The 26379-nt window shown below is 49.6% G+C and overlaps 2 protein-coding genes across 5 annotated transcripts in view; both read right to left on the bottom strand.

Annotated features, from left to right (window-relative positions):
* LOC122369056 overlaps window positions 1-8013 on the bottom strand; it is a 29823-nt gene extending 21810 nt beyond the window's left edge. The window contains exons 1-8 of one of the 4 annotated variants that reach the window (XM_043343434.1): window positions 7787-8013; window positions 7275-7341; window positions 3013-3077; window positions 2629-2735; window positions 2042-2151; window positions 1526-1627; window positions 915-1016; window positions 325-470 (exon numbers count right to left, since the gene is read on the bottom strand). In XM_043343434.1, the coding sequence (XP_043199369.1) occupies window positions 325-470; window positions 915-1016; window positions 1526-1627; window positions 2042-2151; window positions 2629-2735; window positions 3013-3077; window positions 7275-7310 (668 nt within the window). In that variant the 5' untranslated portion in view covers window positions 7311-7341; window positions 7787-8013. The remainder of the gene's footprint in view (window positions 1-324; window positions 471-914; window positions 1017-1525; window positions 1628-2041; window positions 2152-2628; window positions 2736-3012; window positions 3078-7274; window positions 7342-7786) is intronic. The other 3 variants (XM_043343435.1, XM_043343436.1, XM_043343437.1) reach the window with 3 other exon arrangements.
* Window positions 8014-9704: 1691 nt separating this feature from the next.
* LOC122369053 (NHP2-like protein 1) lies at window positions 9705-26379 on the bottom strand. Its single transcript, XM_043343431.1, has 3 exons — window positions 26034-26379; window positions 13505-13763; window positions 9705-10273 (listed from the first exon to the last, which is right to left on the bottom strand). Exons 1-3 carry the CDS (start codon window positions 26034-26036, stop codon window positions 10149-10151), a joined length of 387 nt encoding a protein of 128 aa, XP_043199366.1. The 5' UTR covers window positions 26037-26379; the 3' UTR covers window positions 9705-10148.

Raw genomic sequence — 26379 nt, 5'->3', positions numbered from 1 at the left:
CGTCTCACCGTGTGGGCCAGTGCGCCTCCCTCCCTCCCTCTGTCTCACCGCGTGGGCCAGGGCGCCCCCTCCCTCGTCTCGCCGTGTGGCCCAGGGCGCCCCCTCCCTCTGTCTCACCGGGTGGCCCAGGGCGCCTCCCTCCCTCCCCCTCCCTCTGTCTCACCGGGTGGCCCAGGGCGCCTCCCTCCCTCCCTCCCTCGTCTCACCGGGTGGGCCAGGGCGCCCCCTCCCTCGTCTCGCCGTGTGGCCCAGGGCGTCCCCTCCCTCTGTCTCACCGTGTGGGCCCGTGCACGCCTCCCCCCTCCCTCCCTCCCTCGTTCTCACCGCGTGGGCCAGGGCGCGTGCTCGGGCACCACTGCGTTCAGTAGCAGCGTCTGTACGTCGCGCAGGAAGATGGGCGTCCGGCTGTGGGCGGCCATTAGCAGCGAGGCGTGGTCGCCCGTACAGGACAGTCGGAACTCGGGCACACGCTGCCGGCACAGGGGAAATGGTCGGCACCACCACAGGGGAGCGGTCAGTGGCACAGTCACAGTCACAGCTGTCAGTCCAGCGAGCAGACAATTGCATTCACATACATGCCTGACAGCACTGTTATAACATGACAAAAAAACAACATAATTTCATGCTCGTCTACGCCTTCAGATCACGAGTCTAGTTCGCTCAGATGTGCTGTCAATTATGAGAAGAAATCATTATGATTTTACTGATGAAGCCTGCACAAAACGTCATTTTTATGGTAACTTGAACAAACTTCACTTCGTTAAATGAGCTACTAGCGCTATGTCAAGTTGTGTCCCGATATGATCCATATTCATTTCAGCTGATCATTCAGTCACATGGAGCCTATTCAGTCATCCAGCTCCACCATAAATAGTACACCGCCACAGCCCGCTCCCTTTCCACGTCACCTGTACCTGTTTTCGGCGCTTCTTGCGCAGCGTCTGGCGGAGCAGCCGGTAGTCGGCGGCCGCGCCCCCAGCCTGGTCCTGGTCCTTCTGCTGGTCCTGGTCCTCCCGCTGCAGGGGGGGGGGGACGGAGAGAGGTCAGCCAGGAGCCCCGGTAGCGGCCCACACAGCCCACAGCTGCTGCTAGTCAGATCAGTACCGGCGGCTTATCAGTCACGGAGCTTATCACTGATGACACCTGATCGACGAAACAAGACAGCATCAAATTGACGGCGAACACAACATGTCAACAAACATGAATGCTAAATATGTTTAATAAAACGATGTTAACAAGTTAAAATGTGTGAATAAATAAGTCCACCACTAAATACAAGAGAGCGAGTTTGGGGCAGAATGAAAAATTTATGCGGAATTCCTCCCAAAGCAATAAACATAATGACCTGAAATTCAATCATTCAAGACGAGAGCCGATTGGAGCGTTCCAAAGCCGGTGGGCAGGTGACCCAGCTGCAGTGCCAGCCCCCCCCCCCCCCGGGTGTTGGCGGGGTGGTGGACGGGTGCCACGAGTCGTATACAGACCACCCGGTCCCCACCAGTCGCGGTGTGCCGTCGCCGCTCACCTCTGCGCTCGTGGTGTTGCCGGACAGCCGCTCCGTCTGAGGCGACTCCCGGCGGGCCTTCTTACTGGGCACCGCCGCCTCCCCGGCGTCGGAGGCCGCTGCCTGAATCCAACAAACGCCCGTCACATATGGGTACTCAAATATCGGTGACCCCCCCCCCCCCAGCCACCGTGGAAGCCCCCCCCCTCCTCCCCCCCCCCCCAGCGACTGTGGAAGCCCGAACGCACCAGACGCCCGTCCCATCACACCGGGGTGCGGCCTCCCTTCCCGGCGCCACCGGCTGCCTGAACGCATCACACAGCCGCCGGGTAACGGCTACATCCGGGCAGCTGCATACACCTACCCTATGCCGTACTCTGAGGAGCACAACATATTGGAAAAGTGCTTTCAACTATTAAACACAAACCCTCGCTTACCCTGATCGATCTATAAAAGTATAATCGCATGAATCAGTAGCAAAGTGTCACCAACCGGTCCTGTTCACAGCCTCACATCTCCCTGTCAAACCCCGCTCACCTTGGCTGAATCATTTCTGACGACCAGCTCCAGCAGGGCCTGCAGCTTCTTCCGCTTCCGCTCCTGGCGACTGAGCGCCCTGGAGGAGGGGGCGGCCTGGGTCGACTCTGCTGGAGAGAGGGAGGGGGGAAGGGGCAGAATATAGGTCACGTTCGGAGTGGGCGCCCTGGAGGAGGTGGCGGCCGGGAGCGACTCTGCTGGGGAGATGTACAGACGAGAGGTGCCTGGGTTGGAGGGAACGAAAGCTCCTCTACATTTCACTGAAGAAAGGCGCTATTGGATAGGCTGGATGGTGTTGACGAATTACAAGCGAGGCCACTGTGAGCACCCCATGGTAAACATGTAAACCGTTAACCAAATATTCATAGTCCATACAAAATGGGATTTAACCCAATCATCTTCAAAGGCTTGGCTTGGCTAGGCATCGCGAAAGTTACCACATAGCAACAACAAGATTAAAATCACTGCCGTGCTTAGCAATAAAACTGTACAACTGTAGTGCATAGCAATACGACTAAAATCAGACTAAAATCAGACTAGATTCAGACCATGTTCAGACCACTACCGGACCCGATCCCGGCGCCCACCTGATTGCGCAGAGTGATCGGCCGCCGCTGAGGACGCCCCCTCCGACTGCTCCTCCGACTGGGCCGGCCCGCCACAGGTATCCGCGGCAGCTGAGACGCCCGGCGACCTGGCAACGGACGACCAGGCCAAACGGCCGTGTTAGTTATATGGCATTGCATTGACAGGCTTTTGGATTGTAATCAATCAGCTCACATTGGCACTTCAATGTTTCAACTTTACATTATCACAACGAAACAGTCAACAATGTCACCACAAACCAGAAACCAGACAGCACAACAACGTTAGTATTTAGCAGGGCTCACGGCACAATATGCACAATGCACATAGCAGTAGCACAACTGCTAAGTATTCAAAGTCTTCTGAAATATTTCATTTAACCTCACCTTCCCTCGTCTGCTGTGAGCTTCTTCACAGAGTTGGGAGACATCAGGAAAAACAGCGGGTTGTGCTGAAAGAAAAATGTGTTACTTATACCACGTTGAAAAAATGAACATAAAAAAGGGTTCACAATGCATCGATTGAAAATGTTTTTCCCGGTCATAAAAATAAGTCCAACCTCATAAGCAATATTTAAATTTATATATTTAATTATTATTCATATTTAATAAGAATTATTATTAGAATTATTATTAAAATTAATTAACAATTAAAAGTAAGACACACTGAACATCAAAATGGTGTCCGTGACCCTTGTTTATACCCCTGAGGTCATCTCAGGTCACGAATGGTATCTAACAGTTTTTCGCAAATAAATTTTGATTTTTGAATGCGACATGCTAGAGCGATGAAAACGCCTTAGATGTGTTCAGCTCGACGACACGGATCGACTGATATGCAGCATGACCATTTTCGGTCTGAGACCTCTTGCACCAAAATCCTCTTGCACCAATGCTTGGATTATTTTGCATCGTATACCCAGTCCAAGTCTCAAATGTAACAATTTGCGTGCAAAATTTAGCAAGCACATGTAGGATTATGTATTGGGCTATTGCAAACAAATTTACCACCGTTAGATTAGCTTATTCTAAAACCGGTTTTTCGATTTTACCTAGCTCGGTAGTTTGGTGCAAGAAGCCTCAGGTCATGACCTTGATCTGAGGTCAAATTTTCAAGTTGACCTTTCAAGGTCACGCAATAGTTCATTCGATGCGTCTTGACGAGAGGAACACGATGCCGGTAAAAGTAACCTCGTGCAAGGCTTGCGTCAAAAATTATTACAGAAGAACTGTTTCCGAAAAAACGGCTATTTTAGCAGTTGCCCCCTGCAGGCAAAACCGTTGACGTTTGGTCAAATATGAGAGAAATACTCAGAAAGGGCGTTAAAAGGGCTATCGAATGCGCTTTTCTGCGGCGCTGTAGCTCTATTTGTTCCCGAGTTATGCGTTGGCTTGTTGGAAATTGTCGACATTCGACCAGAAAATCGGCCAAATTTTACCTTCAATGACCTCCGGTGACCTAACCTTTGACCTGACCAAAACAAGTGACCGAAATAAGTTCGTCATTATTTTTGGCGCTTTTTCGAACGCCGCCTTCTGCGTATCGCTACGTGGCCCAGGAGCCGAGTTAGAAGGGGGGGTGTTCAAACACCCCCCCCCCCCAGCAGGGCGTGGAAATCCAGGACCCCCAGCCGGGCGCGGATTAGCCCTCTTTCCGGAGAGTGGCATCGGGGCCCTGTTTCACCGGTGATAGCAGCACGCTGCTATCACACGTGTCAAATTGGGTTTCCATGGAAACCTCAACAAACCATGACGTCGGCAATCTGTGTGATGTCATCAAATATTGCTGCTAACATCTTCACGGCCGTGCGAATGTATCAAACGCATTCAACGAGACAGCAACTCTGTTCCAAACGCAGCTATGAAAAAGCCCACGGATTACACGAAACGTCATTAGTGTGACGTCATCACATTACGTCAGCTCGCGCAATTTGATAGTAGCGTGCTGCTATCACCGGTGAAACAGGGCCCACATTTCACCTCAGGTCAACGAACACTGAAAAAGCGGTATTCACGAAGCATGTTTTTCTTCACTAACTTTTGACTCAAAAGAGTCACGACATTATTTTTTTACCAGCATCGTGTTTCCCTCGTCGAGAGCGTCGAATAAACTGTAATTTAATCTAGAAAGGCCAACTTGAAAATTTGACCTTAGGTCAAGGTCATGACCTGACCGGAGAGCTGCTCACGGGCGCCGCAAACTGCTGAGTGCGGTGTGTGCAGCAGGCGTGAGGGCAGGGGATGGGTAGGTCAGTATGACGTCCCACGGCTGCATGCAGTGGACCGCACACAGCCATCGCTGTGGCCGGTCCCGAGTCCGACCGACCACAGCGGTCGCTGTGTGCGGTGACGGGAAGGGACGCAGTGGGCGGAGCTTGGAGCCTCTATACGGTCCTATCGCGCACAGGGCCCGTGAACAGCTCTTGGAAAAGGTCATATCAGTCGATCCACATCGTCGAACCGAAAACATCTAAGGCGATTTCACTGCTCTAGCCTACCTCTACCAGAGGTTATTAGTGAAAAACTTTTAGACACCATCCGTGACCTGAGATGACCTCAGGGACTTAACGAGGGATCATGGGTGCCATTTTCCGGTTCAGTGAGTCATGTTTACTTGTAATACGGTGTTTGAAAGTGTTAAAAATGGTGTTCGTCCAAAAGAGGTGCCTTTCAACTTTCTCCCACTCCCATTGACTTATAATGGAGAGGTCTTATCTAGCTCTTATCAATTGCTGAAAGCTTCAAAGTGATTGGTCACTCGGTGGTCGGTGTAGCTATGGCAGGCATTGAAACCTTTTAGCTGAGGTCACTTGACGTGACCTTGTGACCTTGGTCTGAAATTTGTATAGCAATTTTTGTAGCATGAGAGCAGATCTGGCTTCATGTCAATAATTTGGGAAAAAGTAAGCTTTAAACATGAAATGACATTATGATTATGAGCAGTTTATTTTCTCTAAAATACCTACCTAACTTTTGACTTAAAGGGAGATAATGACCTTTTTCCACAAAATCTGAGTTAGGATCATTTTCTGACAAAACACAACAAGTTATAATGTAAATTAAAACCATTTTGCTCAATGCGGTACCTTGCCGCAAATATCTCAACTTGAAGTCACGTTAGCGGGGAGCGCTGAAAATGACCGTTGAATAAGTACTTACATCACTTTTTGGTACTTGCATGTAATTTTGTAAAATGAGCGTATTCCTTACATTTGATCTTCATCACATCTAGTTAGTTAATGGTCGTCTATAGTGCCTTCAAAAGATATTCATGGTTTGGGGGTGGTTTATGTCTAAATTTACGCAACTATTTTTCCTGTTCATCATCTGAGGCCATATGCTGCTATTTTAGTAGCAACGACTCAATTTTGAATCGGTCCCGCCGACTGCACAATAAAAGAAGATAGATACAACACTTTTGCGGCATCACTGAAAAACTTATGCAGTACTGTTATCAAAATTCCCATAACACCGTTCGACAAACCTGAAGTCTTTTTGAAATAAATATGCTTGTATTTTTCGCTTCAGGCTCTGAGGCCAAAATAATGAATTTCGTAGTCGCAATCGCAAGATTTGGCTGCGTTTCTGGCGCATGCCGTTCATTTGTGGCGCAAAATAATACTTGGAAACAAAGAAGAGTAGGCACTATGTACGAATCTAATTAATTCTAAACCGAATTAACTCTAATTCAAATTAGAATCCTTACAACCAAGCAACGACAAGGCGATAACATAAACAAAAACCCAAGCGTCGCTGTTTGAAACAAAAGCGCCATATACTGCGACTTTTTTATAGAGAAGGACAAGAAGGACAACGCATTTCGGTGGGTGTTACAAGTACTGCAAGTACTGCTTCTTTTTTGCAAAAATAAAAACCTTTTTCACATCCGAAAATGTGCTAGGAAATTTTCATATTTTATAGAAACTACAGTAGAAATAGTATAGATGTCGAGTAATTTTTATTAAAGAAAAAAGAAAGCTCATTATCTCCCTTTAATCACTATAAACAATTCCTGCACCAGCATTGAGTCTGTTCCTCCAATGGTAATGCAATGATTTGACCTCAGGTCAGGGTCATCATGACCAAGCTAGAAAGGCTAGATAGGTCAATTTAGGAACAGCCATGTTGAAAGGGCCAAGTTGCATATTGGTGCAATAATTGTTGACACACAAAATGGAACATGAAGCATTAATGTGTGGTAATTGGTATCCTCACTGGGGAATATAGGCTGCAGGTGGGCATTCTCTTAGCAGACGTCACTCTTGCTGCCATACCTAGTTAGGTAAGTTGTAGGTTGGTAGGTTGTAGGTAAGGTTAGATCAGGTTAGATTATGTTTTATTATATATTTAACTGTAAAAAGGTGATTGCGGCACAGCGAGACCTAGATATGGTAGCAAGGGCAACGTCAGCTAAGAGAGTACCCTGCAGGTGTGGATTGTGGTGCCAACAGCTGATGGACGCCAGGACAGGGCGCCGGAGGGTATACTGAGTCACGTCACTATCAGGAACTCCTCCCGCTTTCAATGCCTTTAAGATGCTGGATGCCACATGCTTTAAGCAAGTGAATTTCAAGAGCCTTGATCAAATCGCCCCAGGCACCCTGTTATCACCATTGTCCCAGCTGATCCAATGCATGAAAATGGCTTACCCTCAAGGCGGCTTCTAGAACCGAACATTTTGACATTATGACTGCTCCACTGAACTTGGGGTTAGACCTGAAAAATATCATGCATGAAGAATGGGGTTGCATCAGTACAAAATTGAGTGTGCACATTTTCAGCATATTGATCTCATCAAAATCTAGTCAAATGCAAACTTCCAAATAATCAAGAGTTCAAGACAATAAGTTTATTGTTCTATCATCTCGACTTCATACCACCTCCCTTAGCCGGCACCGTGCTAGGCAGTAAAACACTTAACAGACCTTCCTTTTTCCTAGCATTTCAATTTTGTGACAACATTTGTATTCATATTAGCATGCGAATCACGACTGTTTTGACAATTTTCTGGGCCAAATTACAGTTCAGTAATTGTTGAGTTCCCAAGTCCTGACCAAATGGTTTGTGTATTTTGTTTTGTTCACTTATGGGACATTTTCCCAGGCCTTTCAAAACGAAAAAAAAAGATCTAGAACTGCAAGAATTCAATGCCTTGACGCACCAACAATCACATTCATGCACACACACGTACACAAAACACACGTGAATGATGTTCAAGGTTGAATATAAGTCAAGCCTTTGAAGGCACTAGGCATGCAAAAGGTATTATGACGTCACCAGCTCCTGACAAATTTCTGCAAAAAAAAAACGTTTGTTACATTCTCAGGACCACCTAAGTTTACAAAACAACCAGCACTTATGCATAAATATGTAATTTTCATTGTTCTGTCGGTGCGCTAGCCAGGAAGCCAGCGATTTGCAGCGCGAAGTTATCTGCAGATGGGCCGAGAACTACAGCTTCCCGTCAGCCCACTAGATGGCGTCATCTACGGCAAGAGCTCCATGGAAGATCTCATTCATTGGGGAACGATTCCGAACCAGCAAATCAGGGAACAAGGCCATGTGTGAATGTGATACCCATATAATGAAAGGAATCGCGCGTCCAGTCGTTATTCAGGGTATATTGAGTGAAGTCGTTATTAGCAGACCAGAGACCATCAGCAGACCATTGAATGCCTACCGATGTACCGAAGGCTTATGCACAGTGACAGTCCCCAGCTGTAATGTCAGCGACGCCTGGCCCCTGGGTAGGACTCAGGTGCAGCCACCGTCATGGGACGGGGCCGGCCGCTACCCCGGGCCGGCCACGTCACATGCTTTCGCCTCGGACCGCTTAAAACGTAGCGCTCGCCGTCTATCGGGGCGCTCCGTGGCTGGCAGCGTCCGAGGTAGGTGACTGCTCCTGTTATTTGGCTTGAGGGTTGAATTCCCTCACATCGGGTAATTCTTGTCCAAATTTTAGTTGCGCGTCTATTCTTTAACTGTTGCAGTCTGTTTGTTGTTTTGACCCTATGTTGTTTTGAATAATAACGTCTTCTAAATCTTGTACATCTTTTACTACGGAGAGCCGGGAGTATGGAAGTATTTGACGGAGACGCTAAATCTCGCACGGTTCACCGTTTATATTTGGCTTAACCGGAATTAGCTGTTAAAGAGCCTGAGAACTGACACCAGCCCGATGGGACCGCGACCCACCGCGTGGTTCAAAAGGCGCAGCATCCCACTGGAACCCGAACCGATCGATTGTTGTGCACTGCACTGGGTGGCAGACGGTGCGGCACACACTGTTATTAGAGTTGCGGGCGTGTCCTAGACATGAGCCTCGTTTAGCAACGACGTAGTATGGTAGGAACCCACCTCTCGTGTGATTACACAGCTTCCTTAGACAAAATTGTGCCTACGTCTTGCTCACTCAGAAAGTGATCTAAATCTGGGCCATTTCTAGTTTGTCTTTAATTCTACAGGGACTACCTATAGCAGCAGCATCCAAGGAGAGTTGCATAACTTTTCGGCGAGTTTGCCCCGTACGCCCAGCGTCCCAAAAAAGCTGAATCTCCTTTTGGCATCAGTCAGTGCCCCCAGATGGCCTCTACCCCATCGACACCTCCGCAGGTTGATAAGAATTCGGCCCTAGAACAAAGCAAATGTTTCCATTCCGGAACCTTTGGCATGTACATACAAAGGATCGGAAACCCCAGACATGATGCAGAAAATAATTAATTTTGATATAAATTTGAGTTAACTATAACTAATTACCTAACCTAAAACAGACTACTTTTTATATTCTAGTTTTACGTCGTATTTGTGTTCCGATTCGATGCACAGTCCACTAGCGCAAAGACAAACACCATCAGTCACATCGCAGCCACCAACGCCGCAAGCCAAAAAAAAGTAATATCGCTCTCACCCTAAACAAGGCGCGCAGACATTGGTAATGACAGACGCCGGTATAAGATCCCTGACCCTACGTCGTCTGAGTGGCGGCGCCGGCTGCACCCAAGGTAACCTACACATCAACCCTGTCTCGCTCAGACCTTAGAACATCACGCAATGTCGCGCACGCGGTGGAAACTGCCGTCCGTACTGCCGTTTGTCGGTGTATTTGTCATAGTGGTCACAGTTGGTCACTGGCGCAAATGGAACAGGCGCACGGTTCGGAATGACCGATACGAACACTGCACAGTCACACTTGCACTATGAAGATGTGTTCAATGACGTCGGTGAAGAAAACTGAAAACTGTATGTGCTGTTGAAACTAACCCAAACTTGAACTGTATTAAGAGATGTAAAAAACCTTAAAATATGCCTCCTTCGTGATCAATTACAGCCAAAATGACTCAACACTAATGACTTAAGTTCGAATCCCAAAACCAAACGGGAAAAGTGTTAGCAAATCAAGTTCGCCGCTCGCTGCCCCGCTGAACCCGGATGACGTCAAACCCCAGTCGGTGAGCGCTGGCCGGGCCCTGGGGCGCCGTGTCCGGCGGGCGGGCGCCGCGCGGCGCGCGCTAAGGACGGCCGCCTCAGATAAGCAGCTTCTCGATCTGCAGGTGCAGGCTCTGGATCTGCGGCTTCAGCTGCGAGCCCTCGTCCACGGTCACGGCGCAGGCGATCACGGCGCGCGAGACGCCGCAGGCGCGCCCCAGAGCTGCCAGACACAGAACACAACCGGCCGTCAGCGGTCAGAGACACACACAGAACCGGCCGTCAGCGGTCAGAGCGCGCCAAAGAGCTGCCAGACACACACACACACAGAGCCGGCCGTCAGCGGTCAGGATCAGCTCGGACGGTCATTTGGATAACCCTGTGGTTACATTCAGGGGGACAGAGTGGGAGCTCGTCGGAATCGACGGCTCTGGCCAGAGTCGGAGTTCACAGAACCAAAATCTCACCCAAATACAGAGTGAGACGGCCATAATAGCAATCAGTCCGTGTGGCCACTTTGGCCGACCTCTTCCTGTTTTTTAACGTTTGAATTGCTGACGTGCGATTGTGAAAAACCATGTGTGATAATGTGGATCTTTCGCCAAATAAATCTGAAATCTGAAATCATGCCACGGGATAACTTGTCGCCTATAGGGAAAGTACGGCCGTATCGGGAACGAGTACAATAATACCGACGGTGATTCATCGGTCTAGAGAGCTAGAGGCGATTTTGCACCAGCCAAATGTTGTCTTTCGAGATGCGCTAGATGCTTCACATTCATGTAAGTTAGTACATCATTCGATCAGCAAGCACACCATTCTGCACATCTAGACGTGACAAAAAGGTGATGGCACAAAATCCTCACTCTGCATTTCCGCTGCCATTTTTTTGTGCCCAAATTGATTGTGTGAAAGTTAAAGTTCTTGTGAACGGATCTGACCATGTCTTCAACCTGACCTCAAACTTTTTTTTCACAAATTTATTTACATAACTGACAGTCTTTTTACATAACCATAAGTCTGTTTACATAACCTGACCTCAGACTTAAGAGGTCAAGAGATTGCCTGATATATCAAAATTGGGTATAAAACCTTGCCAGGCCAGGGCCTTTCTGATAACGCGGACGGCCGGGAGAAGGGGGGGGGGGGGTTAACTCCCTCGCACCATTGTTGAAGTCCTATCTTCATTGTGTGCCAAGTTATTAGCAGAAACGTAGCTTCGACCTCAGTTGACCCCAGTTGACCCGACCCTAGCGTTCTTGCAGAATGCAAAAACCAAGCAGATGTAAAATAAGCCAGTACAAAAAAAAACACGTTGAAATGGAGCATAAATCTCTTATAATTTTACAATTGGAACCATTCGGGCTTATTTTCTTAGAATTTGTCGTGACCTCTAGATAACCTCATCCGAATTAGAAAAAAAAAATCCGGGATGTGTGCCATGCCACTCGGTGATATTAGCATATCCTGAAAGTCTGAATAAAATCGATGAACAACTGTAGAGTCTAGATCTCATGAAAAATGGTGTATTTTCATGACTAGTTTGACCATGTATCGGTTTTTGTGAGTGACCTGACCTGAAATGACTGAGGCCTGACATTTTTCAGGGAAGGAGTCAAAAGGATGCCCCGGAGGGTATGCCAGATTTGGCGGCGCTACGCGCTGCCGTTTTTACGCTGTTTGCGAAAACCTTAGGGTTTTGCATAAGTACCCCTGGCTTGGCGAGGGTTAATTGCTGTCCCTAAAAATGTCTAACACGTTCGCAAAGTTCCAGCTTATTTAACGGCGGAAAGGCCAAGTCCCCGTGGTATTACGAAACTTCGTAGAACTGTCGGTGGTTAGAATGTGTTTTTACAACGGGGAAATATTTAAGGAAATACGAGTACAACAAAAATAGCATAACAAACGTCAAACACCACACTACCATGACAGCAGAGGACATTAAAAAACAACCTTTGAAAGCTGCAAGGCAAAACTGCCAGTCAAAACCTTAATTTTGTCAGACTCGCGGTCACCGATGATGTCACAAGTCAGGTCAAGGTAAATTTCCTGATCAGTATTAGTAGGCTGTTCACACTAAAGGCTCAGGCCACTTTTGAACAAAGCACATCAAGCTCAGCTAGGTTTTACTCACAACTTAACCCGCGCCGGGCCGGTGCTCCGAGATTTCCGCGCCGGGCCGGGGGTGGCTGAACACCCCCCCCCCCCCCTTCTAACTCGGCTCCTGGGCCACGTAGCGACACGCAGTAAGCGGCAATCGAAAGAACGTCCAAAATAAGGACGAAAACACTCTTGTCATTTTTTGGGTCAGGTCACCAGAGGTCACCAAAGGTAAAATGTTGACTATTTCAACATTTTGGAAACTGCCGACGGCTATCTCGGGAACCGATAGACCTACAGCGCTGCGGAAAAGCGCATTCGATAGCCCTTTTACAGACCTTTCTGAGTATTGTTCTCAGATTTGACCTCAGGTCAACGGTTTAGCTTCCAGAGGGCAAAAACTCCAAAAATAGCCGTTTTTACGAAAAGCGTTTTTTTTTCGGCAACAACTTTTGACTCAAAAGAGCCATGGCATTACTTTTGCCAGCATCGGTTTCCTCTCGTCGACGCGTCGAATGAACTATAATTTGACCTTGAAAGGTCAACTCGAAAATTTGACCTCAGGTCAAGGTCATGACCTGACCGGAAATGGTCATGTTGCATATCAGTCGGTACGAAACGTCGGGCCGAACACATCTTAGGCGTTTTCATCGCTCTAGCATGTCTCTATCAGAAGTTATTAGCGAAAAACTGTTGGATACTGTTCGTGACCTGAGATGACCTCGGGGACATAACGAAGGGTCACAGATGCCATTTTTCGGTTTAATGTGTCAAATTTAACTCCATCTCGATGCTTGAGAGTGTCTAGAAATGGCGTACGTGCAAAACAGACGCTTTTCAATTTTCTCCCATTGACTTACCTACCTAATGGAGGCCGCAAAATTGACCTGACCTTAGGTCACCGATATCAAAATTCCGAGATAAACATTTTATAGATACTGTTACTCTTATCAATCGCTCAAAGTTTCAAGGCAGTCGCGCGGTCGGTGTAGCTATGACGAGCATTCTTATTTTATCTGAGGTGAGGTCACTTGGCGTGACCTGGTGACCTGACCTTAGGCGACCTGGGTCTGAAATTTTCAAAACATGTGCAGAAAAGATGCAAGAACCGGTGAACCGCCGCCGTTTTTGAAATATCTGCGAGAAACCGCAGGGGGGTGTTCAAACCCCCCCCCCCCCCCGGCCCGGCGCGGGTTAACACTTGCCACACAAAAGCCACACAAAGGACATTTGATAAGGTAGGAGAAACAAAGCTACGTCACGCATTTGGCACTTATCAATAACCAGACTGTTGGTCTTGTCACTATCAAACATCTCCCACACTTCGACCACCCTCTCGCGGCCGGCCGCTTACCCTGTTTGCTGCGGACGAAGACGTACGGCACGTTCTTGTCCTCGCAGAGCAGCGGCAGGTGGAGGAGGATCTCCAGCGGCTCGGCGTCGGCCGTCATCACGATGAACTCGGCCAGGCCGCGGTTCAGCGCCTTGGTGGCCTCGTTGGCGCCCTTCTTCAGCTGCTTGTAGTTGGCCGCCTGCTGCACCAGGTTCAGGATCTTGGCCGTCAGCGCCGCGTCCGCCAGCGGGTACGCCTTGGGGTTCACCTCCGGCTCGGCCTGCGGCAGCACGTCAGGTAGGTACATTTCTATCCTGATTTTTGCTAGTCTTAGCTCAGGCCACAAAACTGCTAGTCCAGTTCAAAGCTCCATGTTAAAGGTGACATACTTCCCTTAACTTCGAAATCTGTGCTGAGGCTGACATATCAAACAGCCACTCATAAAACAGCGACAGATAACTGACAAACAGGGACTCACTCAAAGCCACGACCGCGTGTGAACAGATATCCGGAACAGCCACTTACATCTTTGAGCGATTATTTGAAGCACTCGCGACTCGGCGCAGAAGTCGCGGTGCATCGACCCGGCGTGGGTTTAGAGACTAGAGAGGCTAAAAATCGAGTAAGAAAATTTAAAAAATCAAGATGTTGCCGAAGCGTCATTATTCCTTTCCTCAGGTTAAAAGATCTATAAAAAGTTACTTGTTTTCAAAACGGGCTTCGCTGAGGAAAACTAAATATTATAACCAGTATAACGCCTTTTGGGGCGACTAACGGAGCGAGCGAGAGGGTGGGCCTTGCACGTGCGAAATTGCGAGGGGGTACCTCCAACTAACTTGTGCACGGCACCCTACTAACCGGTCTCTAGCGACGTGCCAAATTTGGGCACAATCGGCCCAGCCGTTCTCGAGATCTGGAAGCGGCACCCTGCACGTGCGCACGTGCAAAATGGGTCCCAACTGACTTGTGCACGGCACCCTACTAACCGGTCCCTAACTGTGTACCAAATTTGAGCGCAATCGGTCGAGCCGTTCTCGAGATCTGGAAACGACCCCTGCACGTGCGCACGCGCAGCAGCACCCCAACTCTGGCACATGGATATGCAGTGCCTAGTGGGTGCCTACCTACATGCCAACTTTCAGCGAAATCGGCCAAGTAGTTACCGAGATATTGCAACAATTACAAAACTGACACCTCTTCGTTTTGCACGTGGCACGTGCATAAGGGGTCACCCACATGCATCGGGAATAGTCCAATACTTGGTAGAAGGAATGAAGCTACCCTACAAAAATTACCGCGTGTAAATCGGTCAAGTGGTTGCTGAGATATAAGCCTCGCAAAAGCGTGACCACGGCCGGCCGGCCGGCCGCTCATACTCAGAAATTTCCGTTAATCTAAGGAACCAGTATAACGCCTTATGGGCGACTAACGGAGCGAGCGAGAGGGTGGGCCTTGCACGTGCGAAATTTCGAGGGGGTACCTCCAACTGACTTGTGCACGGCACCCTACTAACCGGTCTCTAGCGATGTGCCAAATATGAGCACAATCGGCCCAGCCGTTCTCGAGATCTGGAAGCGGCACCCTGCACGTGCGCACGTGCAAAATGGGTCCCAACTGACTTGTGCACGGCACCCTACTAACTGGTCCCTAACCGTGTACCAAATTTGAGCGCCATCGGTCCAGCCGTTTTCGAGATCTGGAAACGACCCCTGCACGTGCGCACGTGCAGCAGCACCCCAACTCTGGCACATGGATATGCAGTGCCTAGTGGGTGCCTACCTACATGCTAACTTTCAGCATAATCGGCCCAGTAGTTACCGAGATATTGCAACAGCGAGGCAGCCCTCTCCGTTCCGGCCCCCCCACAGGCCACGGTTCAACTTCTGGCCACCCGATTCACCGCAGCAGTCCAGGACGCCGCGAAGGAATTCATCCCCCGGGGAGCTAGGAGAGACGCCAAACCGTGGGCACTCCACCCGGATCTCCAGCTGGCGATTCAGGAACGCCGGGCAGCCAGAGACAACGTGAAGTCGGGAGACCCCCAATCGAGAACCCGCTGGATTGAGGCTAAGCGCCGGGCCAACCAGGTGGAGAAGCGAGTTACCAGGGAGCAATTCCGGGACTTCGTTACCACCGAGCTGAACCGACCTACCAGCGTGGGCCGAGTCTCCCGGCTCCTGAAGAAGTGGGAGGGTGCCGTGGACGACGACCACCGAGAGGGCGAGGCGATGCGGATCGGAGACCGGTTACTCGTAACAGCCGAGGAGAAGGCCAATGCGTTCGCCGCCCAGTACGCCCATGTCTCCCGCCAGGTGAGGGCGCCGAAGATCGACCGAGCTGCGCGACGACGACTGTCGGATCTCAAACCGCGTCGCTGCGCCGACTGTGACGGCGACCACACCGGGTGCTGCTCGCCATTCTCCGAGGAGGAGCTGACCAGAGAAATCCAACTTCTCCAACTGAAGAAGTCACCAGGACCAGACGGGATCACCAACGAGATGATCAAGTACCTCGGTCCGGTGGCGCGCAGAGCCCTTCTCCGCGTGATTAACCTCTCGTGGAGAGTCGGGGAAGTCCCCCGGGAGTGGCGCGCGGCCACCGTGATTCCGATCCCCAAGGCCTCCAAGGACAAGCGTCTGCTGACGAGTTACCGCCCGATCGCGCTCACAAGCAGCGTCTCCAAGCTCGCCGAGCGACTGATACTAGCTCGGCTTGCGTTCGTGGCGGAGAGTCGCGGCCTTGTCCCTGACGAACAGGTGGGCTTCAGAGCCAAGCGGTCTGCAGAAGATAGCATTGGCCGGCTCGTCCAGAACGTCCAAGACGGATGGCAGCGGCCCAAGCATGACAGGCGTGCTGAGCGACCGGACGGCAGCACAGCCCAGAAGTACCTCCTCACCGCGTACGACTTCAGCCGAGCGTACGACGTGGTAGACCACAAACTTCTGAAGCTGCGCCTCCTCGAGCTGGGCCTCCCTCTGTGCCTGGTTCGCTGGGTGTGGAGCTGGCTACGAGACCGTCGAGTGCGGGTTGAGGTACAGGGTGCGCTCTCCAAGGAGCGGATCTTCCGCGCGGGCCTCCCTCAGGGAAGCGTCCTGTCCCCCCAGTTGTTTTTGTTATGGGCGGCAGGACTAGCCGAGGCCCTCCGCGCACCTGGCATCTCACCGTACATATACGCTGACGATACTGCTGTGCTCAGCTCCGGCAACACTCTGGAGACGGCGATACAACGCGCCCAGACAGCGGCTGATGCTCTAGCCGCCTGGGCACACCGAAACAAGATGTTGGTGGCCGGAGAGAAAACCCAGCTGCTAGTACTGTCGCAGAACGCCAAGGACGCCGTCGGGTGCACCATCAAGGTGTCAGGGAAGACGGTGCGGGCGGGCGACTCACTGGTGCTCCTCGGCATCGAGTTCGACCGCCGACTCCAGTTCGGAGCACACTGCCGCCGTCTGAGAAGACGAGTCCGCCCCCGCGTCGCCCACCTGAGACGCCTAGCCGGCCGCAGCTGGGGGCTGGACGAACAGGCTCTAAGAACAGTCGCCAACGGATATGTTCGGGGGGCTCTGGAGCACGCTGCCGCTGCATGGCTGCCCGCAACCGCGCCATCTCACGCCGAGCTCATTGAGCGCGAGATGAGGGCGGCCGCGCGGATCGTCACCGGATGCCCCCGCTCCACGCCGACACACGCGGTGATGGCGGAGGCGAGGCTGGCCCCCATGGAGGAGCGGAAGAAAGTCCTCGCCGCTCGGCTACTGGGTCGTGCCCTGGCGTTACCGCCGACCGACCCCCTGCGCAGGACAGCTGAGGCCTCGGCGCCCTCGCGGCTGTCTTCTGTGCGGGGGTGGCGAACGCTGGGCCGCCAGATGCTGGCTGAGGTGGAGGTCACCGCACCGATCGAGCCGGTGCTGCCTCCTCGCATCCCGCCGTGGGAGCGCGGAGGAAACGTCACCTTCTGCCTGGACGTGGGGCCACTACGAACCGGTGCGACAGAAGGAGAGAAGATACGGGCTGCCACCCGTCATCTTGCCGCTCTACCACAGAGAGCAACCTGGTTGTGGACGGACGGCTCCGTGGAGGGTGGCGTCAAGGACGGAGGCTCTGGAGCAGTAGTCATCTGGTCGGACGGAGAGGAGGAAGACCTGAAGACACCGGCCGGACGACACTGCTCCAGCTACCGAGCAGAGATGCTCGCCCTGGCGTCCGGGCTTGAGCACCTGCTCGACAATCCACGAGACCGCGACATCCCCATCGTGATCTGCACGGACAGTATGGCCTCCCTGGCTACCCTCCGGGCGGGGCCTACCGCGCAGACGTCACCGCTAGGCGTCAGGATCTGGCGGGCGTTCTCGCGGCTGTCCCGGGAGGGTCACCGCCCGATTCACGCTCAGTGGGTGCCTTCCCACTGCGGGATCGAAGGCAACGAGCGGGCAGACACCATAGCAAAGGAAGCGGCGGAGCTACCACAGGAGGACATCCCCGTCGACTCCAGGACCATCTGCCGAGCAGTAGCCAGAGCCGCCAGAGAGGCTACTATCAAGAACTGGCCAGCCGGGTGGTTCCGGTCCGTGATGGGCGACCGCCTACCGCCCCGAGTTACCGGCTTGGAGCGGTCCAGCGCGGTGGATGTCCACCAGCTGAGGGCCGGGCACTGGTCTGGTGCCCGGTCCTACCTGCACAGAATCGGTCGCTCCCCGTCTCCGATCCCAGGCGGATGCCAGGGGTGCAACAGAGATGACTGCAGAGAGTCCTGGTGCCCCCTGTGCCGGGAGGAGCCGGACAGGCCGGATCATGTCCTCCTCCGCTGCCCCGCCCTGATGGGGACGAGATCAAGGACGTGCTACACCATCCACCCGGAACCGGAGGAGGTCCGGGAGACCGCCGTGGTGGCGGCCCTGGCGGCGGCCGCCAGAGGCGCCCAGAGCCGACAGGCTACACTTCATTAGAAGCGGAGGGAAGAACAACAACAACAACAGATATTGCAACAATTACAAAACTGACACCTCTTCGTTTTGCACGTGGCACGTGCATAAGGGGTCACCCACATGCATCGGGAATAGTCCAATACTTGGTAGAAGGAATGAAGCTACCCTACAAAAATTACCGCATGTAAATCGGTCAAGTGGTTGCTGAGATATAAGCCTCGCAAAAGCGTCCGCACGGCCGGCCGGCCGGCCGGCCGCTCATACTCAGAAATTTCCGTTAAAGGAAATAGTTCACTTTTTAATATTTGATATTTGGACGGAAGCGCTAAGCCACAGCTTACCAGTGGATGTTGTGTTTCTGGACTATGCCAAAGCGTTCGACACTGTGCCCCATGAACGGCTTCTAGCCCAGGTCCAGGCTCTAGGGGTGAATGCAAAGACTCATCAGTGGATAAGGAGTTTTCTAGCAGGCAGGCGGCAAAGAGTGAACGTCAATGGATCACTCTCAGACTGGGAGTTTGTAACAAGTGGAGTGCCGCAAGGCTCAGTGCTCGGGCCTCTCTTGTTTTCCATGTTTGTCTGTGATGTTCCCGATCTCTTAAATTGTCATATCTCTATGTTTGCGGACGATACCAAGGTCTACCAAGTCATCAACGAGCGTGATGGTGAACTTCACAATCTGCAAGAGGACATCAACTCTTTGCAAGATTGGGCAAAAACAATGCAGATGATCTTTCATCCACTCAAGTGCAAGGTCATGCATCTCGGACCAACAAATCCTGGAAGTAAGTATACCATGACAACTATGGGTGGAGACAAACATACCCTTGAAGCAGTCTGTGAGGAAAAGGACCTGGGAGTCACTATAGACATGAAGCTATCCTTCTCAAAACATGTCACTAACCAGATTAACAAGGCCAATAGAATTCTTGGTGCAATCAAGCATACCTTTGCAAACATTGACAGCGACATTTTCAAAGCCTTGTACAAAAGCATTGTCAGGCCCCACCTCGAGTATGCAACTGTTATATGGAGTCCCAAGTTCAAAAAGGACAAAGATGCACTCGAACAGGTGCAGCGGCGGGCAACAAGGCTGGTGAACGGACTGTCTCACCTTTCATATTCAGATCGCCTCAGGAGCCTTAATTTACCTACTCTGGAATTCCGACGGAAACGGTCGGACATCATCGAGACCTTCAAAATTTTGAAAGGCTTCGACAAGGTGGACTTCCAAAGAGAGTGCCCGTGTTGTCACAACAGCATGTTCAAGAACTCTCTCAGCCGTGTCACCCGAGGTCACGATCAAAAACTTCAAGTTCAGCATCAATTGGGACCCAGAAAAGCCTTCTTTGCGGCACGAGTAACTCAGACATGGAACAAGCTGTCAACCCACACCATCGATGCTCCAAATGTCGATGTGTTCAAGTACAGACTGGGGAAGGAATGGAAGGACCACCCTGAAAAGTTCAACTACAAGTTCTCATACTAATGATCATCGTGGCCATCAATGTATGGCCTCACCTAGCATGGCAGCCTACTCGTCTTCGTCAGAAGAAGAGGAGGCATCTCTTGAGTAAAGGGTCTGATTACTCGAAAGGGTACCTAATGACCTTTACTTAAGGTAAATACTTAAGGTAAATACTTAACATGGGTTTTGAACTGGAATAGCAGTTCCGTAGCCTGGGCTGAGACGAGCATAAATCAGGAGCTTTTACAGCCCAACGATCACCCTAGGCAAAGATATTCTATTTCTCGTCCCGAAAAAGGTGTCTTGCGTTGAGGATGTGTGCCTTGCATATATTCGCATCCAGTATGAAAAGAGCATGGGTACCGAAAATTCTTCAGAAACTAGAGAAATTATCTACGAGAACTCTAGAGAAATTCTCGTACTGATCAATAAGGACATTCAGCAGCAGCAGATCACCCAAATGCCGGTGGCCGCGATAATTTCTCTAGTTTCTGAAGAATTTTCGGGACCCATGCTCTTTTCATACTGGATCGCCTGTGCCTTACAGAAACTGAAAAGTCCTTCCTATATCAAAATATAGAAAATAATCTTTTGTTATAAATAGGTTTTATTTTCTTTGCTGATCATTTTGAACATAAAAAATCATAAATCCATTGCAAAAAAAAATAATTTCGTGAAAGTGAACTATTTCCTTTAATCTAAGGAAAGACTACGCTCGCTTCGCTCGCTCCGTAAAGACTACGCTCGCTTCGCTCGCTCCGTAACCAAATATTTCGGCTTTATTGATCAGCCTTGTTCACTGTACAAGGCGAAAGCCGAAATATTGGTTATAATGTAAGCCGAAATATTTGGTTATAATATTTAGTTTTCCTCAGCGAAGCCCGTTTTGAAAACAATTAACTTTTTAGAGTTAAAAAATCAATTCAGAAAGTTTTTTTTTTCGTTAAGTTTTCTAAAGTAAAGCCATTGGTCTCAAATTTGTTATATAGATGCAAAACCTTTAGAACAAAAACATTTTTTACTGTGAAAATTGAGGCATTTAGGATTATCTTTATAACATCTATCTTTTATTTTTGGGGGTCAAAATACAACAAAAAAATCGAAATCTCAGATAGGTACCAATTTTGTATCCCCGTTACTTCTACACCTTTTTGTGCTGGACATCTTGATCTTCAAAACTGTAGCTTGGATTAGGTATTCACAGGACACTCCGCCGATTTTCCGACCATCCAATTCAACGACGGCAAGGGCGTAGACGCCAATTTAGCATTGCGTGCTATGGGCGAACTGTGTCTAGTTTTTGCATACCTTTGTCATTTGACATTTATTGCTTACTTGTGACCAACTTTGATGAAAAAGTTTTGTGAATCTGGTAGCATGGGAATTGGGGAACGTTTTGAAAATATTTTGCAATAACATGAAAATAAGGCGATAATTATATTAATTCACCTACAAGGACTTGTGTGATTGCTCAAGAACGATGATATTGACGACAATTTGCATCGCCAAGTCGAGAATATCGGCCCAGCTTATGGGCATCGGACAATGGATACACAATACGCATGTGATAGTGACTAAATAGAGCCGTACCAAAGTGACCCAAAATTCGCAAGTTTGGGTGGGAAGCGACACCCAAATGAAAATAATTTTCCACTCTCACCTCCAATTTTCCAGAGCGATTTTTCACTCCCTGTTTTACCAATCGGGAGCATCCGCGTGGTATGTACCTTTTACCTCTCTCCATATCTTGTTTAATCGTCCTATAATGCAGCTCCCCAGAGCACCCTCAACATAAACAAATAAATTGTTTATCTCTGTTTTCAACTCTTTTTAGTGCCTTTCTGACTGGCAATTTTCCACTCTCAGCCCTCTTAGTATTGACAAATATTCACCTCCGACATCCAAGCCAAAATATATTTTTGGGACGCTGCCGGGCGGTACCAACTATAGGAAGGGACTAGAAATATGTCAAAAGTGTCTAAAATCGTGTCTTCCGAGCTAAAATTCGCTAACCTTGCTCTCCGCTACCGCATTTTTAGCATGCCACACACTGCGGCGGCCGCCGGTGCCCTGGCCTCCGATGTTGTCAATTTCTTGACCTCCCATTATAATTCAATGGGGGAAAATCAACTCCCAGTTTTTCCACTAAAACGCGTCAGAATCCCCCAATATACCATAAATGACTTCAGATACGATCAACCTTGACTACCTTCAGGCCTGTTTTGCTCTTGAGCAACTGTAAGGTCATGTGATGTCAACAAAGGTTCCAAAGAGTTTTTGCTAATATGTCACTCCTTACAGGAACGCTATACAGCCGCGCAGATGGTCTCGTGTTCAGCTCGTCAAGGCGCACCGAATGATATACATGATGACCTCGAGGTCACGTGACCTGAGGTCAACCTTTGACCTTGACCTTTCGAGGTCAACATATACATGATTTAACCCTCGCATGTGTGCGGCGTTTGCCAGCTTCTAATGTGTAGGGGGGGGGTCGGTTGGACCCCCCCCCCCCCTTGCCGTTTGGCCCCTGATCGAGCTAGAGCTTCGCGGAAAAAACGAGCGTGTTGCCCGTGACGAGAGGAAGCCGATGATACCCAATTTTAAGGTCCTAGGTCATTGGTTGACCTTCCAGGTCAGGTCAATGACCCAAAGTCGGGAACATCGGGACCTATTAGAAAGTCGTAAAGTGTGGCTGCTAAGGGGTTTTTCGGGGTGCTGATCACGAATATCGTGTTAGTTTTGATCACAGATGATGTCTTTAAGCATTTAGACCAGGTCGGGTCAGGTCAGGTCAGGTCAACCAGTAGGCGTCGTGACGGGTATTCGTAGTACGTGTCAACCGCCTCTGACAGCTTCGTAACATGTTACGAAGTCACTAAAACTACTTCGTAAATGTTCAAATGCTTGCTAAATTCGAATTCAGCTCCAAAAACTAGCCTAGAAACATGTAAAACTCGAAAAAAGTGAACCGAGGTCACCCGAGGTCACCAAAGGTCAATGACCTGACCTGACCTTCAAGTGACCTTGACAACCACCCTAATGTATGGGAGCAGCATCAAATCACATGTTTGAACGTTTGAAACCACGAAAAGCTAGCAAACGCGCGGCTAATGCGAGCCGACATACGCGAAATCGCGATTCCGGCCAAACATGGTCTCGGAAAAGAGGTCACAGGTCAAAGGTCATTTGGGTCAGAGTCATGAAATTTTCAGGGTAGGTGTAAAATTGATCAATGCGAGGGTACTGAAAGTTTCGTCGCGATCGGCCGCTTTTTACGCGAGTTATTCGCGAAAAACCATGGGGGGGGGGTCCATCCGACCCTCCCACACACATGCGAGGGTTAACCCTCGCCGGCCGAGGGGGGGGCGGGTGCCGCCCCCCCCATAGGGTTTTTTCGCGATAGCTCCGAACACGCTGGCGATAGAGAGCTGAAACTTGGCATACCTGACCTTTGATCCAAGCCGCATCTTTTGACACCAACCGCATTTTTGGGTCAGGTCAGGTCACTGACCTATGACGTCATAAGTGAACCTCTGCACGGTCTTCAGATGTCGCAACTTCGCAACGCCCTCACTGCCAGAGGAGATGTCACAGGGAAATGAAACTTGCAGGATCCAGTATCCATTATGAGTCCCACAACTTGTATATCTCGGATTTTTCCTAAAGGTCATATGAGGTCAGGTCATTTTCGTGACCTCACCATTATAAGTCAATGGGGAAAAATGAAAACTGCTATTCTGGCGCCGGGAACGATCTCCAACTATCTCAAGCACACAGAATCGTGATTTGATGCACTCCTTGCAAGGTTAGATGCGTCACTTTTGCAATGTTGACCTTGCGTGACGTCATTTATGACGTCATCAAGGTCATATTAGTTTTTCGTCAATAACTCTTGATCAAATTGAGCTAGCGCGTCGGGAAAGCCACCAATGGACTCAGGAAGACCTGCCGAATCGAATGATATGCGACATGACCCCTTTCGACCAACTTCGTGACCTGGGGGTGCTGACCTGACCTTGACCTGAGGTCAACACCCCAAGTTGACCTGACCCGGACAAAAAGTATATCATTCGACGCGCCTGAGCGAGACGAACACGATGCTGCCAAAATCGGCGCTCTGCGGCCGTTTTTTGCGAAGTTATTCACCAAAAACTGAACCGTACCTTGGGGCACTTGACCTGACCTCAGAGGTCACCGGTTGACCTAGGACCTTAAAATCGGGTACCAATCTCTGCGTCTCGTAACGGCGCACACGCTCGTTTTTTTCGCGACGCGCTAGCTCCACCAGGGGCGAAACGGCGAGGGGGGGGTCGTACCCGCCCCCCCCCCCCCCTCGGCCGGCGCGTATGTAGAAAACCAATAGGTCCGGCGAGGGTTAATGCGGATTGACGAGAGGATCACGATGGTGCCATTAGTTTGTTCCAAGCTTGGCTACTTTGAAAGCTATTCGAGAAAACTCCTCATATCTAGCGCCACCATTTTGACTATTTACCCGTGACTTCATTTTTGACCTGACCTGAACATGACCATTGTAAAAATTGTAGACCTTGTCCGTGCGCATCCCTGCCGTTTACCGCTTGTCTCTACCTTGCTTCGTTCTCGAGATCTCAAGGGGAGGGGCCGTCAATCGCCCCCCGTCGGTTCTAAATTGGCGCGGACCTCCGTCGGTGCCCAGGTTAATTACGAGCGAGCGAGCACAGCGAAGTCTTTTCAATATAACGAGAAAATCTCAGTATGAGCGTCCCGGCCCCGCCTGTAACGCTTTTGAGAGGCTTACCTATATATCAGCAACCGCCGGACCGATTGACCTGCGGTCTTTTTTGCTGGGTATCCCCATCCCTTCTACCCCGTAATTGACTACTTTTGATACATCTCAGTGACTGTCGTGGCACGTGCCACGTGAAGCTGCATCCCTTCCACCAAAGGTCGGACACTCTTGATCTACGTGATTGACCCCCACTGCACGTGCAAAATGCAAAATGAAGAGGTACCAAATTTATTCCCATTTCAATAAGTCGGTAATTACTGGGGTGATTTCTCTGAAACTTGGCCCTACAGGTAGGCAGCCACCAGGCAATGCATTCCCATGTGTTGCGGTTAGGGTGCTACCATGCGCACATGCAGGGGGCGCTTCCAGATCTCAAGAACAGCTAGGCCGATTGCACTGAAATTTGGTACGCAGTTGGGGACCGGTTGGTAGGGTGCCGTGCAATATGTATTCACTATATGTATTCACTCAAACTTGGAGCGCATTGCGTGGCGGATGGAGTACGCAGTCGGTGAGGAAGTACGGCAGTGTCGGTAAATATTGTATTGGTGCATTCAAACTTGTTTGTGCCATGAATAACTATCAGCTATGCAATCAGGAGGTCAAACCATGTCATGTGATATGCTTCTTACTATCACTTGGGGTTCCCAATGAAAGTAAAGGCTGCCGGTCCTAAAGTAATACCAAAATCAGTAGGTAGGTATAAGGTTTGATCATGTTCTAACCATTCCGCTCATTGTGTATTCATCATCCCACCTACTGTTTCCCTATATTTTTTATTCTTTTACACAAGCTAGGACAAAGAAATGTTCAGGGTGGTGTTTAAAAAAAGTAGGCAAAAATGACCAGAAGAAAAAAGCAGACTGGGATAGAAAAATATACAGGAAAAAATGTTCCCACAACAAAGTGTAACAAAAAAAACTGCCGACAAAAAATGTATGGCTCAAAAATATGAGATGAATTAAGTTTGACATAAGTCTGCGGACAAAAAATTAGTCGCTCTTACATAGCATTTTTGATGACGCTCTAGCTCGTTTAATTGGCGATAATTTTGATGCAGTGGTCTTCAAATGATTATAGGGGATCATTTTGTTAATTGGTCGGCACATTGGCATCTTTTGCAACATCATGGATGGAGGTAAAAGCTTGCAACAAACCCTATGTTAACGCCTCTACTGTCAGACGAACATCTGCTAAAGAAAAAAAAATGTCATGGAATCACCGAGAAGTGAGAGCTGATGATGATTGCACAACATTAAAAGCCTTTTGAAAATAACTTTAATTCAGAAACCATATTTCTATTATTTGCTTGCATAATTGCTAGCGGAGCAATCTCAACCCGTAGGCAAAATTGAAATCTAGGCATAAAACGCGCCATGTCGAACTACTTACCATGTTTTGCAAATGTCTTTAAATATGTAATGAATGGCAATGCTATGATCAGGTACTGAAAAATGGGATGTAAAATATGAAAGCCTCTCCGCGACAAATGCCGCTTCACCGAGGAAAATGGAAAAGTTTCGAGCTGTACCCGACCTCCGAGCCTCCGAGCACCACGAGGTCGTGTGGTATATAGGGCCTTGGGTCGTGTAACAAATGGACCGAGTTGGCCCACACGGGCCACGTGGGATTTTATGTTTCAAGTGTTTAAAAAAGAGGAAAAAGATATGTAAAATATGACGTCATAGGCACGAAGACGGGACTCGGGAATCTAGCGAATGCAGAACGAGCGTCATAG

This window comes from Amphibalanus amphitrite, unplaced genomic scaffold (genome assembly GCF_019059575.1).
Source record: "Amphibalanus amphitrite isolate SeventyFive unplaced genomic scaffold, NRLGWU_Aamphi_draft 001002F_arrow, whole genome shotgun sequence".
Classification (NCBI taxonomy): domain Eukaryota; kingdom Metazoa; phylum Arthropoda; class Thecostraca; order Balanomorpha; family Balanidae; genus Amphibalanus; species Amphibalanus amphitrite.
This window is presented reverse-complemented; position numbering and strand designations above follow the sequence as displayed.

Bases quoted from the DNA above. Each gene is read 5' to 3' on its own strand.
- LOC122369053 (XM_043343431.1), bottom strand. The intron at 10,274-13,504 runs GTAAGCGGCCGG...TGTGTCTGGCAG, and splicing joins CTTCGTCCGCAGCAAACAGG to CTCTGGGGCGCGCCTGCGGC.